An 18,093-nucleotide genomic window follows, 5' to 3' on the forward strand; every position below is an offset into this window, starting at 1 on the left:
GTGAGAATCCTGACTGGAAAATTAGGACAGGCTCATCCCAGTGCTCATTCTGGGGCCAGTTCAAAGTGGCTTTTATCTTCAGAAGCAGTGAGGTCTGCTTGATTTCAGAGAGAATTAGGGGCTCTGACAGCCTAAGCCTTAGCCTGTGTTCCGGTTCCTTTTGCCAGGAAATAGGTGCTTTCTTCCTCCTGCCTCATTTATTTGGACTGCAAGACCAAACTGGATGGGGCTTTGAGCAACCTGGTCTGCTGAAAGGTGTCCCTGCCTGTGGCAGGGGGGTTGGAATGGGGTGATTTTCCATCCCAAACCTTTCTGTGCTTCTGTGACAGCAGCACGGGGTACCCCCCAGCCAAACAGAGCTGGGGCTGCTCCTTAACAGCTGTTGCCTTGTGGGACAGAGGTAGCCAGAGCCCAGATGATTTAAGGACTTCAAGGTCTTTCTAAAAAATAAATCACGTGCAAAAAACCCACTGTGGAGAATCTGATGTTGAGATTTTTATATAGAAAAGTGACATGGGCCATAGACTCTCTCTCACTTGGATACCCTTCATGCCTGCATTTTGCTCGTTTCCTTGGAGACAGAGTCTTGTCTGAGAGCAGTTAGCCTTGGCTAAGAAAGGCCTGACATTTCTGGTTTGTGGGATAAAGCTGTGCTGATGAATTTTCCAGCGACCACAGAGGCAGGATTTGATACAGACATCGGCAGTTCTGAACGGGGTTATCGTGTGGGCATCTCTAATACCTCTCTGGGGACACCCCTGAAGTCCCTGGTGTGAGAGCAGGGTTCAAAGCTCCTCGAGGAGAGCCCAGCGATCCCCGTCCCTCAGGTATCAGAAACGTTTGAGAAATTTCTCCCTTCCCTTTGCTTCTCGCAGAGAGCTGAGTCAGCTGGACTGGCATGTCTGGAACTCTGTGGCACCGGAGCAGGCAGGCTGCCAGCAGCATTACACACCGCATCCAAAGAACACGTCACTCCTCTCTCTCTCTCTCTTTCTCTCTCTCTCTCTCTCTCTCTCTTTTTTTTTTCCCTTTGCAATCCCCACCCTCTCCCTTTTCTTTTTCCTTGTTGATCCGTGCAGGTGAGTCAGAGAAACCTGCTCATCCACAGCCTGTTCCTTCTTGCCAAATCCTGGAGCAGCACTCCCAGTTCTTGCTGGGTGTCAGGAATAGGTTATGAAAACAAAATCTGACTCAGTCAGTGTGCCGGGTATGGAGCCCAGATGTGAATGCACACTGCATGTGCCACTTAATACAGCTTCCTAGCAGAGTGATGTCGTTTATAGGAGACACTTTATTCTGTGATTTATATATGAAATTAGTTTTATTCCTACAAAACACCAGGATGGAACAGGGAAGTTATTTAAGCAATAAACTGGTGAGTGTTTGGGGAGAAAATCCATCTTAATTCCACTGAATTTTGGAGCAGCAGAAGAGTGGAAAATTTCAAGTAGGAAAACGGGTAGTTCGTGGAAGTAGTTTTGACTGATGTTTTGGTATCAGTTGTAGTTTTACTAATCTGAAGAAATTCCATGGATATTGCCACATTTCCTCAGAGTTTGCACTGTTGATGAGTTTCTGACCCTGGAAATTAAACCATCCTGAATCTGGGTTCCCATATCAGACACTTACAAATAAGCGTGCGAGGTGATAAAAAGTGGCCTTTTTATTTACCTTGCAATATTTATTTCACGAGTGGAAAGGGAGTGAGTGAGCAAACATGCAAGATAACTTTTCCCCTTTGGAAAAGTTTCCTCTTTTTTTTCCTGGAGCTCACTCCAGGAACCAGGAGCTGAAGGAAAGCAAGGAATGATGCCTAACTTGGGGTGAAGCTGCAGGTGTTGGTAGGGCTGTAGGAGTCAGGTTTGTCTCACCAACCATGGCTACATTTCCATCAGGCAACATCAAAGCCTTGATTTTTGGCATCTTGTGTTGGAATGAAGCTGTTCAGCTGCAAAGAACAGATCACTCCCCAGGAAAAGTGCTTTGTTGGACTTTTGCGTGCCATAGTAAAATGTCTGTGTTAGCTATATTGTGAAAAATGCATCCATTATGTTCATACGGTCCTCTACAAGCAGCAGGTCTGTTCCAAGGGCTAAAAACGAGCCAGCTTTGAGAGGCTGCAGTACAGTCCTGGCTGAGCAGCACGAGATTTCTGCCTTGCTCAGCGTGAGGTGCCGGAGTGCAGGCCCTGGGCCAGGATCCCAGCTCGGTGAGGAGAAGGGAAAGTCCAGGTTGTGTCAGGTGATGACACCTGATTCTCGGTGAGATACAGTCACTTCTCAGAGTTCCAGCCCAGGAGAAGAGGAAGGGAAGGTTTGCAGCCCCCTTCTGCAGGGGAGGAACCCAGAGACGCAACAAAATGTGTCACAGGTGGGAATGAACCCAGATGTCCTGAATTCCCGTCTGCTGAGTCAGCTACAAGACTTTCCACACAAATTAAAAGAAGAGATGTAACACAAGATGAAGATTTTTTTTTTCTTCCAGGTATTGAGGAACAAGAAAATTTACATCCTTTCACTCTTGATTAAGAGTGAAATCACCTGTTTCAAAGAGCTTAGTGTAGCCTTCAGTATGATTTTATTATTATTTTTTTATCAGGGAGTGTAGTTAAGTGTATTCAGAGTTTCCTAAATTCCCTGCTTTTACAGGAAACCTTTTTAAAATATTTCTGGATGCTTAGAGAGCTATTTTCTGTTGTCCAGCTTGTCTGTCTTTACTTCCAGCCTAAGCAGTTGCTTTTTCTTCCCTTCTTCTCTTTTTCTTCCTTTTGGTTTAATTTCACACTCATATTTAATTCTCTTACATTTTGTCTACCTCCCTTTCAGTCACAATTAGTTTCTGGTCTATTCAGGACTTGTAATGCAAAGTTAATCGCACCAAAAAAGAAACATCCTAAAACCCCAAATCTTTCCTTCCTTCCTCCCTCTCTATCCATTGTCTCTACTGAACAAACCTAAAAAATCCTGGGTATTAAGAAGTACTCTGAAATTGTTGGTATTTATTTTTTGTATTGAAACAAGCAATGAACAACACCCCCCAAAAAAAATCAACAAACAACCAATTAAAAAAAAAGAAAAATATTGAGACTAACAGGAATTGCAGAGTTTTATTACCTAGAAAAGATTAATCCAGCTTCAATATTGGACCTAGATACTTGATGTAGAGGTTTGTGCTGGAACAGAAGCTCTCCAGTAGCTCAGATTCCTCTCTTAAAGGACCCCATCATCCTTTAAAAGATACCTTTACTGTAAATTTTGTTGTGCTGAGAATTGTTTTCCTACAAAATGCTCATGACTTCCTCCTGCCACACTCTGTGGTTCATCTTGACTGTGGGGCAGTAAAGACCGCTGGTGTAGGTGAGGAAAGTCCCACCTTTGTGTGGAGCTGCTCTGCATGGTTGGTGATAATCACACGTGTTGTGAGGCAGAGAGCAAGGGCAGGGGATGGGAAGGCTGCACAAGTGGAAGGAGACAGCTCTCGTGCTGTTTGACCTCATTTGACACTGGTAAAGACATGGCAAAACCACACGCCTGAACAGCAGATCTCAAGGAGGGTAACACCAAGGCACGGGCCACACTGGTTCCTGGGCAGTTAGAAAAATGTGAATAACAATTTTCGTGTCCCAAAGGAGCCCATTAGTTTCACAGCCTGACCTGCTTTTGGAAGCAATATTTCCTTCGATGTTGGCCTTGATCAAAATAAGTGAAAACTCCCAACATCAGTGGTTGGGAAAAGAAGAGGAGCTGTCAGTATTACTCTTCCCGAGTTGCTGTTATCTTCGTGACAGCTTGGTCTTAATTGTCTGTTTCCAAAACTTTGTTCCTGACAGCGACAAGAAAAGGGAAAACTTACAGGAAGGGAGTGTGTTCTTCCTACCTGCTAATACAAGACATAAAAGTGAAAGGTGCCAGGTGCTGAAAGATACTTTTTCTCACACAGGAGCATGTAGGTGGAACAGGGAAAATCATTGCCACGGGAGGAGAAGAAATGAGTTAAGGGCTTCCTCAGTGATTTTATACAGGAGAAAACTTACCTAGTGTTATAGTGAAAGCTAAACATTCTCTGTCTCCTGTTGTTTGTATAGTATAGGATTCCTGGTAGCACTTGGGCACTGCCTGCTCCAAATAATTCTTAGATTCTGTTGGCTTTGGAATGCTCCGGGACTTCTACAGGATATGCAAAGGAGCTGCACTGGAATAAATGCAAACTGCACACAGCTGATGTGAGTTGGCTTCAGGGCATTGCTTCCATAGATAAATCTGGCCCAACACCTACATTTGTTTTACCCAAAGAGGAAGCAAAAACCCCAAACAAAAGCTCTTGTGAAGGGAGTGTTTGTCCAGCAGCATTCCTGACCTGCACCGAGGTACCCACACCCTGCTGGGAGCTGTTCCTCCCCACCTGCAGTGGGAGCTGGGCTTGGAGGGATGACGTGTGGATCTCCAGGCATCTCCTGACGTTCCTGCAGAGCCGTGGCACTGACAGGGAGCGGGCAGGACAGGGCAGAGAGGAACAGCAGGCCAACCTAAACGTGTTTTCACTTTACCTGCTCACTCTGGGGCTGGGGCAGGGCTAAAATGAAGAGAAGCCAACAAGCACGTTGTGGAGGGTTTGCCTTGTGAACCAATTAACACTCCACTTACCAAGTCAGCTTTATATAATGTTAAAGATCTGAAGTGGAGTGGAAAGTACAGAGCTGGTACACAGAGTTAAGGTTTAACCTGTTCCTTCAGTCCATTCCCACCCACATCCAGATGGCGTGGAGACATTGCAGGGTGGACTTTCCAAAGTCCCCTCCTTGGAGAGCCTCTACCCTTTTAAAAGTGAGGGATGGTAAACCTGGCTGCTCAAAAGTGACTTTGAAGGCAGCCAGGTGATAAAACACCAGTTATTTTGTGGATTTCCTGGTTTGTGTTAGTTCATCCCAGCACCGGCAGTCTGAACAGTCCTTTTCTAATGTCATTTAAACGTTTCAGAATCCATGTAGAGTTCCTAGCAGCTCCACCAGTGCTGGGGTTCTGCCCCTCCTGGTGCTGCTGGCGTGGGACTTGGACAGGTCAATGGCCTCACAGCATTAAGTGCAGAACATTTGCACTTGGAATTTTCAAATATACGTGGGGAGGGAAATCAGAACGCTTCATTGGCATTAATGTAAACCAAAAATTGAGTGTCAGGTTCCTTTTGCCAGATGTGAATAAAGGAAACAGTTAAACCATGAGAAATACATGAGGAGAGCTTCTATGTAGTGCAATATATGTTTCTTGAGACACAGAATTGGAGCAAGTACCCGTGAATTTCATCTCTTTCCAAACTAAATACAACACTGTTGTCCCTGTCTGTGTTTTCCTTGATTTGGTGCATAATTTATTTGCATGTTTTCACATAGACAGGTACATTTTCCTTTGTTTTTTCACATACACAGATACAGCATACGAACCTGCAAAGTGAACAGGTGCTGCAGAAAAAAACAAAACATGCTGCATCTTGTGTGCTACAAAGGAAAAAATGGGGTGTAAGATTCTTGCTTTTCTGGGTTTGAATGGGTGCTGCAAGATTGCGGCAGGAGCCCTTTGAATATTTGGACAATTTGGAAGATTTCAGTAATTCTGTGACTGTGCCAATGAAACAGGAGTTTGTTTGTTTGTTTGTTAAACTTGCGGCACAAAAAGGGCACCTATTTATTTATAACCCTTGTGGCAGATTGAAACATTGTTTTATCTGTAAGATTCCGCTGATTAGTTAATAAATAAATACAATCTAATGAATCATATCATATAACACAGCCACGAGTAGCTGCAAAATAAATTGAAACATGTATTAAAGTAATAACAGGCTGCGGGCAGAAGCTCCTGAAGGTACAGATAAAGACACAACCCCTTTGATGCTGTACTGATATTTACAGATGGACTCTAGATTCTGGCTGTGTGGTTGCTGGTGACAGGGAATGGATAGGAGAAGTTTCTCTTGACCAGAGCATTCACTTTTAGCCAGGCTGTAGCCTGGATGAAGTCCTCTGGGTTTATGTGTAATCTGGTGTTCAGCACTGCTTGTCGTGGCAGGGAGAGCTGAGCACACCGCCTGTAGCTTATTCCACGGTGCTGTAAACAAGTGGCAGGTAGGTGCAGGAGTCAGGCTGCTGCTTTGTGCCCTGGGGGTGTTTGTAGGAGAGGCAGGCGTGTCTCAAAAACACCAGCCCGGGGTTGGAGGTGCAATGTTTTCCATGGTTTCCATCTTTTCCATGGTTTCACCGGGTGCTGTGTACCACGAGTGTCCGGCTGTGTTTCACTGCCAGCTCTAACAGGACGTGGTAGCTGTTGATAGAAATCACTCATCACTGTGCAAAAAGTTGGGACAAGCTGCTTTTTGTTTGCTGAGGACCTCACAAAATGCTGTGGCTGTTGAACAGCCACGTATATATCAATTGCAGTTGATAATAATGTTGACTAAGTGGCGTTGGGCCACGAGGTCATGAAGTCAGTCAAGTGCTCTGCTGTGAGTTCCAAGACCTGTTGTACTGCTACACTGCTACATTTTGAGTTTTGAACCTTTTGAGGTGTCCAGAAACCTTTATTAAGCACAAATCTACTTGTGTGATCTTCTCTACCACCGTGGTCTGGTGACCCAACCCTCATGAACCCTAAGACTTGGCCCAAAATATGTTAATCTAAAAGGTCCTTGTGAAATGGAGACATCAGAATTCCATGAGGTACAGAGGCATATCTGCATCCCCTGAAACATACCCCAGGTGTTGCTGCCTGTTCTTGGACTGAGAAGATTAAAAATTAATGTGAAGTTTTCATAATGTGACTAGAGATTCTGTTCTTTCTGAAAATTAGATTGCTTTAGGATGTCACGGGTTGGGCCCTCAGGAGAGGATGCCCTTGACGCTGGGTGTCTCCAGCCCATGTGTTTGTGTGCTCTAGCCTTTGTTTTAGATGTTTACATGTTGCGACTTCTGCGTGCAGGTTGTCTTGGACAACCTTGTAGGACTTGGCTTTATTTCTGAACTCCAGTCTTTATGGGTATTGTGTGTGTGTGTGTAATCTCACAGGCAAAAAAAAAAAAGAAAGCAATGCATCAAAGAGCTCCCATGAATTTCAATTAACACATTTACAGTCATTAAGCACAGCAGTGAGATACAGCTTCAGAGTGGGAGGCAGTTCCCTTTGCAAAGCTACGTGCTGCTCAAAGCCAGCATGGGCTTAGGTCTCACTCTAATTTTTTGTGATTAGTTCGTTCAGGGCTCTGTTATTCATGTAAATATTTTTGTGTGCGAGGCTTTGAGCCAGGCAGCTCCAGACAAGGCGAGGTGCAGTGTTTAATTACAGTAGCGAGGCGCAGCCACCGTGATGCGTCTCCGCAGCCTCGGCCCTCCTGCTGCAGCCTCAGCTCTGCCTCGGCCCTCTCGGGGCTGCATCCTTGGCACGGGGAGCTGGAGGGGAGCAGGACAGCAGCAGCTGTTACAGCCACCTTTCTGCAGCTATTGCACCCTCTCATTTTTGTCCCATGTGGGGTGAATGTCACCAGGGGCGTTTGACATCCCCCTGCGCTCAGTTCCTCAGTGTGAAAGGACAGCACATAGCCTCACAATTTCTGATTTCTGATTTGATTTTCTTACTGTTCCTCTGTTCTGTGCCATCCTGAGCATCTCCTCACGCTCTTTAATGTTCACTCTCCTATCTAATATAATCACAGTCTGTTATTAAGTCCTTCATTTCTCAGTAGAGGTACCAGTGCTGTTTTTCTGTGTCTCCCTACTTGTGAGTGCTCCACAAAATTAGCCTCCGTGCATCTGGCAAAGTGCACGAGTTCATTTACATGCTGTGAAGAAGGGAATTATTACCTTAATCATACGTATGAATAATTGAAGCTCAGGAAATCAGAATAACTTGCCCGCAGTCACAAATTAGTAGTGTAACCAAGAGTTGAACTGTACGCTCCCTGGGCCCAACCCAGCACCTTAAATCACATTTCCTACCTCTGTTTTAAAGCTGATTGTGCTCTGGTAAGTCCCAGCCAAGGAAAGGGCTGCTGTGTAGGCACTGTGTGACTGCAGAACGTTTCCCTTCACTCAGGCAACTTCCAGTTTGATGGAAGAAAGCAATTAGTGAATTAATAGAGGTTGTGATTATGATGGGGGATTATATTATGAGATTATATCTCACTGATATGCTGAGATGCTCGAATGCATCCAGAAAAGGGCAGCAAGGCTGGTGAAGGGTCTAGAACATATGACCTGTGAGGAAGGACTGAGGGAGCTGGGGCTGTTTATCCTGGAGAAAGGAGGCTCAGGAGTGACCTTAGTGCTGTCTAGAACTCCCTGAAAGGAGGCTGTGTCAGGTGGGGATTGGTCTCTTCTCTCAGGCAACCACTGAGAGGACAAGAGGACACAGCCTTAAGCTGTGCCAGGGGAAGTTTAGGCTGGACATCAGAAAAAAATCACAGAAAGAGCAGCTGGGCATTGGAATGAGCTGCCCAGGGAGGCGGTGCAGTCCCTGTCCCTGGAGGTGTTTAAAAAGGACTGGACGTGGCCCTCAGTGCCATGGTTTAGTTGATAAGGTGGTGTTAGGTCATAGGTTGGACCTGATGATCTCAAAGGTCTTTTCCAACCCAGCTCATCCTGTGATTCTGTGAAGTGTCAGCTCAAAAGAACATTTTAACACTGCTCCAGAAAGCTTCAGTCAGAGAATACTGATGTTTGCTCCAGCCCTGGCGCTGGGGGCTGAGCAGGAGCTCAGATTGTACAGAAATAAGTCCCACTCAGTGCTCTGCTCTCAGAGGGTCTCTTGGTCTGAGCCAAAAGTAGCTGCAATAGATGGCCATGCAGTGCAGAAATCCTGGAAAAATCCACTTCCACGCTCCGGCCAGCGCAGCAGAGCAAAAGGAATGGAAATGTGGGGCTGAGGCTCTGCTCCTTGGCCAGCCCATGTCACACGGGCAGCAATGCCAGCCCTGCCTGAGCAGGACCTGTGGGTGCTCGAGCTGGCCATGAGCGAGTGGGCAGGGAGGAATTCTGCTCTGCTCTGCTGCAGAGGACAGTGTGCTGCCCCAAACAGGGCGTGTGGTGTCAGTGCTCCTAGGGGAGGCAGGATTTTAGCTCACTGAAGTGCATGGCAGCTCTGAACCCGTTCCATAAGCCTTTCTTGCTTTATATGCTTATGGCAAGGTGGTACCTGCGATGCCTTGTTGTTTCCCTTTGACTTACTTTATATTCTGCTGTGCACTCCCATCTCTTTGGAGAGCAGAATGCTGTGTGAATGCCTCGCGGGCTCTTCCTCTTTCACTGACCTTTTTTATGACTGTAAAGAAGTTTCCCTAGGCCCAAGTCTGCTTTCTGTCTTGAATATTGACCTTAGAGTTACACCATCTCATTGTCACTGCACGCAGGCTTCTCAGCTATCAAAGTTCACCCACAGGACTCAAAAGTATTCCTAACTCAGAAACACCTTGCTTTTATGTCCTCCTCCTCTTTCCCCTCCTCCCTCCACATGAGCATTTTGATTTCACAAGCAAAATCCATTTTGCTGTGAATTTTGATGAGTGGTTCACCTGTTTCCAGGGTAAAAATTGTACTTCAAATTTAAATGTCTTTTTCGCTGTGACTGTCATAATATTTTCCATTTGAGGCTGAGATTCCACCGTGGGTTTTCTGTGCCATGTTGTCATCTGTCCAAATCTGAGCTTAAAACACGTGGAAATTCTGACATTTCAGTACGAAATATAAAGTGGGTTTTTTACTTTTTTCAAGTTAGCTGTTCCATAGGTGTGGCCACTGGGTTTTGCCCAGCATTCAGGTCTTTCCCAGTCCAATGACAGATTGAAGATTTCTCAAGGTTTTTGGGCTTGTTTGCATTGGCTGTGCCATGTCATTTTTGTGAGAAGTGCTGTTGGACTCCATACCCTTAAATCAATGCCCTTTAGTCAGAGACTGCTCATGCCCAGCAGTGTGAGCTGCATGTTTTGGGGACAAATTTTGAATATCACTGTTTGCCTACACTCCAGTATTTGATAAAGGCTGGAATTTTTTTCGTCTGTCACGTGGTTTCATGTCAGGTTGTTATGTGGAACAAAGTACGCTGTTGAGATTATCACTGAAATTGAATTCTCTAAAAGGCTTTTGCAGCTTTCTGTCAGGTAATATGAAATACATAGAAATGTACACCCACTGGCAACATTCACTTCCTTTTTTTTTTTTTTTTTGGTCATTAACTTCTTTGAGAATACAAGGGGATATTTGCAGCTATTTCAGTGGCTTGACATTTGTCACAATGATACAATTTCTGAAATGTTGACTGTAATTGCTGCCTCAGCTTGCTGAACCTCTTACCAAACGGGCTGTGAGAATTGCTCACCAGCTCCTGCTATCAGAACTGATTCCATTGTGGTCTGACCTGATCAATTGCTCTTTAACACAAGTCACAGTCACTCTGTGTAATTTTATAGCGTAAATCAGATTTTACACTTTTGGGGCTATGGTGTGATTGCATCTCCAGAGCCAGGGGGGACAGAGCTGGGAAATGAACCCAAGGGGGTTGTGCTTGGTACTACTCGACTCACAAACTTCATTCTTTGCAGTTGTGTATTAAGCAACATGACCAACATTTCCCACTTGTTGTTTATTCTCTTATCCTCCCTCCAGAAAAGGGAACTTGTGTACTGGGCCTGTTTCTTTCCTTGAGGAATCATGTTCCTCAAATCCCATATTGCCTGTAGAAATCATGTCTTTATCATTAACTTTTATCCTCTCTGTTAACCTTCAAATCTGATGGAATTTGGGTAGCTGGCTGTACAAGATGTCATGGGAAAAGCTCTGCCCTGTTATATGTGAATAGGTACTGAAATGGTTGCAATGCAGGGAGCAACCATTTGGAGAGGTCTAATAAAACCTCTTTTTTGACTGTTAATTATTAATTTTTTATAATATGAGCTTGTAGCAGACTATTTCTCCCTGTGTTAAATGCTAATAATGTAATTAATTTTAGCCGCCTAAAATAGCTGCAAGCAATCACCCCTTTTCCTCGTGTGTTACAGTTCATCTGAGTTGCTTGATGGCCTCGTGTAGCCAAACTGGGTGGGCTAATTCAGCCCTGCTCCAGCTCAGTTAACATAATTCCTTCCATTGCACTGGGGGTTTTTATTAGACACCACATTAGCTCCTAATGAAGGTGTCAGACTGACAGACACTGATGCCGTCTAGGTGCACGATGAAGCATTGTAATGGTGATTACAGAAGTCTCTCCAACCCCGGGAACCTCTGGTGTGTTTTCCTGAAGGTGCCTCCAGAATGAACTGGCTGGTTTATGTTTGGGGCTCGTTCACATCAAGGGCAATTATTCCGGGAATGATAATGAGCCTCACACTGGGCCTCCACTGAGAATTCCATTACCAGCATCAGTTATGGCAACAGTGTGAGCAAGTGAGCAAACTAAAATACAACAACTCTTTGGTGTAAGACACACTTTCTTGTGGATAACACCTAGCAGGAAACAAAGGAATCCACACTTTGGATACTTACTAAAAGCCAGGGGTGTTTTTCCCGCGGTGGAAAATTTGGTTGTGCCACTAAAATGTGCACACAAACTTTTTGGGAAAACCCAAAGCTTTCTGCAAGCACGTTCTTTTCTTCAAATCTCTTTTTTCTGAGATAGAAACATTCGAAAATGTCGGACCAGCTCTGAACCATGGGCTCAGGCTTTTTGTTCTTCCACTATAGGATGTGGCAGGTGCCAAGGTCAGAGGACCCTGAGAGTTGCCCTGACTTGGGTTTTTCATGTTTGAACCCTCTGCCCAGCTCATTCTTGGCTGTGCCTGTCACCCCACGGCTTCCCTGCGTTCTCACATCCCACTGGTGACAGTGCAGCTTGGCTGCAATTAGTACAGCTCAGATTTCATTAGGTAAATGACTGTGGAAAGCTTTCAGTATTGGGACAAACCCAACAGAAACATGTAGATTACCCAACAGAGGATGTTCTCAGTTTCTTTGCCAGAAACTAAAATTCTTACCTAAGATTTTCAAAACTCTGGAAGAAGTTTGACCTTCCCCTTCCCTCAGCCAGCTCTGGAGTTTGCAGCCAATGGTGTTTTACTAGACTTGCAGCACTGACTTAATAGCTCTTTAGTTATTAGAGGATAAATGTTCATGTTCTACAAGTTTAAATTATATTAAAAGCCTTTATTAGCACCACTTGGCAAAATACCTTCTGGCTAGCTTTCTGGCCTTGGGCTAGGCCATTCTTGTGGTTTCTTAATGACATACTATGAAATGGATATAATTTATGAGAATTTGGTGCCAGGTTTTGCGTGTATTAAGAAGCGTTTGCTGTTCGTGCTCAATGCTGCTGAGCAAAATAAAAAAGATTAAAAACTCGAGTTTCGTCTTGCACTCATCTGGCTCGATTTTCATTGTACATGGCCTTTTGTTTTTTTAATGTCTACATTTTATATTATGTATTTTTTATATTATCTGGTCTCTGAATTACTGGTGTTTGGAAAATAAATCGAAAATAACCAAAGTTACTTTCAATTTATTTTCCAACCCTCCCCGAGTAATTTTGGCAAAGCATTCTCAATGAAAGAGCTCCTCTGAACCACGTAATAGGTTTCCCCACAGCTGGGAGAGGAATTAGGCCACTGGGACAGCTCATTTTTGTGAAGGCGACCGTGCCATGGGCCAAAGGCCTCAGAAGTTTCTTTCCCACGAGACTTGGTGCCGGGGTGTGATTCAGCTGGTTGGTATTTTCCCCCTCTCAGCATCTGTTTATTTGCTTTGCCACCGAGGCCGCCTCCTTTTCCTTCTGCTGATACAGCGTCAAAAACGGATGGGGCGGGTGGGAGGAGGCGTGCGCGGTGGGAAAACGGGGCTGGGACGGAGGCCTGGGGCTCGAGTGACCTTTCTGAGGTGTCTTTCCATGCCAAGAGTTGTTTGTGGCCCAGGTGTGAGCTGTGGTTTTGGCAGAGGCGGGCTGACCCGTGGATCTGACGCCATGCTCTCGTTCTTTCCGCAGTGGGGAAGCCTCACAAGTGCAACTACTGCGGCCGGAGCTACAAGCAGCGCAGTTCTCTGGAGGAGCACAAGGAACGCTGCCACAACTACCTGCAGAACGTCAGTCTGGAGGCTGCTGGGCAGGTCATGAGTCACCATGGTGGGTGCCAAAGGCCTCCGGAGCTCCCCTGGACTGGGAGCATCTCCTGCGGGTTTCTTTCCGTCTCTTCTCCTTCCCTCCTTCCTTTTGTCTTTGCATCGCTTCCGTCTTAGAGAGGGCTTGCACTCACAAAGGAGAGGAAAAGTTGGGCTGAAATCCTCACTCTCTCCAGTTTAACAGCCCTAGTTGTGCTTATTTTGTTCAAGTCAGCATTTCGCTTTTTAGTGTGTGCACATATGCAGACATGAAAATAAAGCCAAGTCTCCTGTTCGAAATTAGCCAGGAAGTTGTACATGGAATCACAGAATGGTTTGGGTTGGAAGGGTCCTTAAAGACCCTCCAGTTCCACGTCCCTGCCGTGGCAGGAACACGTTCCCACTACACCAGGCTGCTCCAAGTCCCAGTCAGTCTGGCCTTGGACATTTCCAGGGATCCAGGGGCAGCCACAGCTGCTCTGGGCACCCTGTGCCAGGGCCTCAGCACCCTCACAGGGGGTAATATCTTCCCAATATCTTCCCAATATCCCACCCATCCCTGCCCTCTGGCAGTGGGAAGCCATTCCCTGTGTCCTGTCCCTCCATCCCTTGTTCCCAGTCCCTCTCAGCTCTCCTGGAGCCCCTTCAGGCACTAGAAGGGCTCTGAGCTCTCCCTGGAGCCTTCTCCAGGTGAGCACCCCCAGCTGTCCCAGCCTGGCTCCAGAGCAGAGGGGCTCCAGCCCTTGGAGCATCTCTGAGGCTTCCAGTGCATTGGCTCCAACAGCTCCACGTCCTTCTTATGTTGGGAGTCAAAGCCCTGTATAAAATGCATGATTCTCTTCCCCTTCCTTTCTAATAGTGAGTGTTGTTTGAAAAGATAAGGATGGCAGAGGCATTCAGAAGTCATTATTTCTACCCTCTGTAATATTACCTTATCCCTCCAAAAAAGGGGAGGGATGGATGTAAAAATCTCTAGAGCAGGATGGAATTCAATTGTGTTGTAGAAAGCAATTATAACAAAAAAAAAATGTTTGTATGCATTTACATTTGCTAGTATTAATATGTTAACTAACACTGCATGTGTTAATATACATAAGGACTGAAGATTGCCAAAAAGATTGTTGAAAGCAAGAAATGTCAAACTCTGTGAATTTGTTTTCAGAAATTTCTGGAGCTATTAGTATGGATAATGAGCATAATGTCTCAGACTGCAGGGTTGAAGGCTTATCTGTAGCACTAAATGTTAAATGGTAGCTGTCCAAAAATGGTTATAATTTTATTCAAAATTAGTGTCTCACAAACTCTTCTAAAACTGAGCTTCTTCTGGCTTTTCAAAGTTGTCTTTAGATGTTTGGTACTTGAAGTTTTTAAATTTTTTTACTATTCAGAAAATATAAAAAATTGTACATTTTCCATTTTGATTAAAAATTACCATATACCTACAGATACCAAAAAAGTTAGGTTGTGGGTAGATAAAAAGACAAAAGAACACTTCCACTTTTTTTTTTTCCATTTTCCTTACCACGATTGAGTGGAGTCATGTGACTTCATCTGGAAATAATTTCTGTAAAATCATTTTTAAAAGCCTGAAAATGCAAGCTGAAATAAAATCTATTCAGCATTGCTACTATGGGCTATATCTTGGTGACAGAAATCGCCAAAATTTTTCAAATAGTACTACCCCATGACCAATTGAAGCCTATAAAGGCACGTTAGACAGTTTTAGTGCACGTTGCCAAAATATTCATCCAGCTCTGTTAAGTAATTGCTCTCTCTGTAGATACCCTGGAGACTAAAGTCAACATTTAAAATGTCATGGATGTTTTAAAGACACTGAAGCGAGTGATTATGTGCCTGAGGTGGCTTTTTTCTGGTAAAAGCCAATGAAAAGGCAGATTTCAGGGCTTTGCCCTTTGGAGGTGCCTGTTGTGGGCTTGGTCAGTTGGGTAGGAGTTGAACCACTGAATGGATTCCCAACAAAATTCCCACTCCTTGGAATGGGAATTGTTGAGCAGGGAGGGATGCCTCAGTCAGCCTTTCCTTTGGGAATAACAGGAGCTGCCCAGAGCTGGGACAGCCAGGATGTTTGAGATCCTGTTGTGGAGGAGCTTCCCAAACACCGCTCAGTGTCTGGGTTTATTAGACAGCTGTTCATTAAAATAAGAAATTAAAATAATTCAAATTTCGGAACGAATCTAAAGCTTTTTCTAAGCTGCCTAATGCCATGACAAGAAGGGTGAGTCCTTAACCTTGTCTGCCCAAAGAAGCTGCAGCGATTGACCTTGCATTGATTTCTCTACCACCTGAAGTTAAACCAGTGCAAATCCCATGTGGACAGTTCTTTTATTTACAGCCTGACTGACTTTGCTTGGGCTTAAAATAGAAGTGTTCACACAACCACTTCACTTTTCTCAACAAAATTAGCTTAAAGCAGCACTTTGAATTCAACTAGTGCCTCTTTCTCCTCCAGGCAAATGTGTCTGTGCCTCCCCTGGTGAATGTTTAAGGGGATGTTTGATCCTCTGGCTTCATTTGGTTGTTTAGTGAGGGCACAGCGAGGACAGGCAGCGACAGGGAGCTCCAGACTCAGCTGGGACCAAGGATAAATCTCAGCTCACAGCCCTGGAGCTCAGCGTGGGGGTCACGAGCAGCAGCCTGTAGGGGTCTGCAGCACAGTCCTTTTCCCTGGGACTGTAAAGACACCAGGGAGGATTACAGAAATGATTACCTGGCTTAACTTGTACTAACCCTGGAAAAATTGTATTGATTTCCTTGTCTCCCACGTCACACATGGAAATGGCATTCCTGAGGATGACTAGGAGTATGTTCTGGAGACTTCTATTTTGCATCCCACTGGGGTTGAGCTTTCCTGACTCTCCTTCCCAAATACTTGGTGTTCTGTTTTTGCATTTTGAAGCCTTGGAGTGCATTTGGGTGTGACTCCTGCTCACAGCTTCACCATTGCACACAGAGTAAGGAGATTTTCTTACCCCTACCAGCATCCTGCTCCTCCTGCTTTAACAACACCAGCGTTGGCCAATGCTAAGCATTGATCCAGATTATTTCTGCAGAGGCTAATTGTTCCAGAAAACTGGAAGCAGCCCCCTAGAGGGTTTGGATTTTTTTCAAGCCTTGTGCTCAAGCCCATCAGTTTCCAGGCACGCCACAGACATCCACTTTGGTGCTTTCAATTATCTCTGTCTTGCAGATGGCCAGATCACCTGACTGAAGCCACAAGGGGAATCAGGGAGGAAGGAGGGCTAGGTTTGGGGGGTGGGTAGGAATGTGCAAATCTCTGGGTCTCGCTCCATCCTCTAGCAGGGTGCTGGTTGCTTGTCGAGCTGCCCCTCCTTGTGTCCCTGTCCCCTGCTCAGCAAGATGCTGCAAGAGAAACCTCACGGTTTTTCCTGTTGAAAATGTTCAGCTAAGCAGTGCTGGCTCTGGAAGGAGAAATTAGTCTGCAGTTCCCTAGCTAGCAGTGTATTGGGGGTGACAAAAGGGACAGTCCCTGAATGCCAAGAACGTGACCTTTGCAGGAGAGAAACAGGGAGAAATGTTGAAGGTTTACACTCAGTTATGTCTTCTTCTCCACTGCCACGAAGCCAAAAGTCTGGATAAATTCTTCCAGGGGCATGGAGAAGGGTACCCTTTTCAGGAGAGGGAGAAAGAAGCCTAGCCCTAGGCTGTGTGAGGCTCAAAGGCCAGCTCCACATAAAACACACAATGGCCTTGTGTCTTTCCCTCTTACATAGTTGCTTAAAACATCGTTAAAATGCTGGTCCCACAGGACACTTCCCACCAGGGTCCATGGGAATATTTCCTGTCATTTCTCTGCACACACACACTCCTTTTAAATAGCAATATTGTGAGCTTCAGAAAGGAAATCGAGGTTGATGGAGTAATACTAATTTATACCAGCTGAGACTTAGCCCAGTGTCTGGTGTCTGCACACAAAATATTTATCAGCAAAACACACACTGGGTAATTCCTTTACTTCTCTTTTTTCCCCTATTCTTTCCTCACTGGTACAGCATAAACTTTTTTAATAGTTCCTGTGGTTTCTTACAAATTAAGAAGTCAAAGATATTCAGTATTATTGAAGAAAACAATGTCTTCAGGAAAAGAAAGACTGCTCTGAAGACTATCCAAGTTTATGAATTAAGGGTTTAAGCTTAGAAACAACACTTTATGTTAACTGCAATTGAGTATTGACAGTGTCAGAGGTGGTGAATTCCTCCATGGGCAATCCAGGAGCACACCATGATAACTGATGAAGAACATCCCTGAACAGAGACACCCTCAGGCGTGGGCTTTTCCTGGGCTGGAAGTTTGATTTTTGGAATAAAAAGTCTTCCTGAGCTGAGACTGTAAATGCTCAGCATAGAACGAGTTGCTGTATCTGAGCTAGTTATATCCTGTCAGCTGTTCTTTGGTTGCTCTCACTACCAAGGTAATGAAGTAGGATGTACTGCAACAAAAAAGGGATTGCATTTACTGCTGAGTAAATGTGTACATGAGCTTCTACTACAGAGCAGCTGAGTGTTGAAAACTGCTAGTTGTGTGTTCTTACTTTGTTTTTTTCTTAAAAAAAACCAACGGAGGCTGGGCTGTGTGTCCTTTATTTTGTGTGGTTTTTAAATCGAAATGAAAATTATTGTGTCTAGAATTGTCAATGTGATATTTAACGTTTTGGGTTTCTGAAATGTGACGTGTCATCTGTTTGGTCCAGTTTTGCCTGCCTTTTAAATGGTTTCAGAAACTAGACCATTTCCTTCTTTCCCTTCTCCTAGGAAATCTGCGTAACAAAACTCACTCTGCTAAGGTATTTCCATCAGAGCACAAATATTGGCACGTTTCAGGGATTCTGTTGCAAAAGAGAGGTGCCCTGGATTATAGACTTGGGTTCTGAGGTGGGAAAAACTACCTTCAGCATGAAAGATGGATAAGAATTCTCTTTTATTGTTGATGATTTCAGT

At 44.8% G+C, this 18,093-nt stretch overlaps 1 protein-coding gene across 9 annotated transcripts in view; it reads left to right on the plus strand.

The window, feature by feature from the left end:
- Positions 1–18,093, plus strand: part of IKZF2 (IKAROS family zinc finger 2) — a 109,439-nt gene that overhangs the window by 79,343 nt on the left and 12,003 nt on the right. For all 9 annotated transcript variants that reach the window (XM_063400117.1, XM_063400112.1, XM_063400109.1 and 6 more), the window contains one exon: positions 13,005–13,142. In XM_063400117.1, the coding sequence (XP_063256187.1) occupies positions 13,005–13,142 (138 nt within the window). The remainder of the gene's footprint in view (positions 1–13,004; positions 13,143–18,093) is intronic.

This window comes from Prinia subflava, chromosome 6 (genome assembly GCF_021018805.1).
Source record: "Prinia subflava isolate CZ2003 ecotype Zambia chromosome 6, Cam_Psub_1.2, whole genome shotgun sequence".
NCBI lineage: Eukaryota > Metazoa > Chordata > Aves > Passeriformes > Cisticolidae > Prinia > Prinia subflava.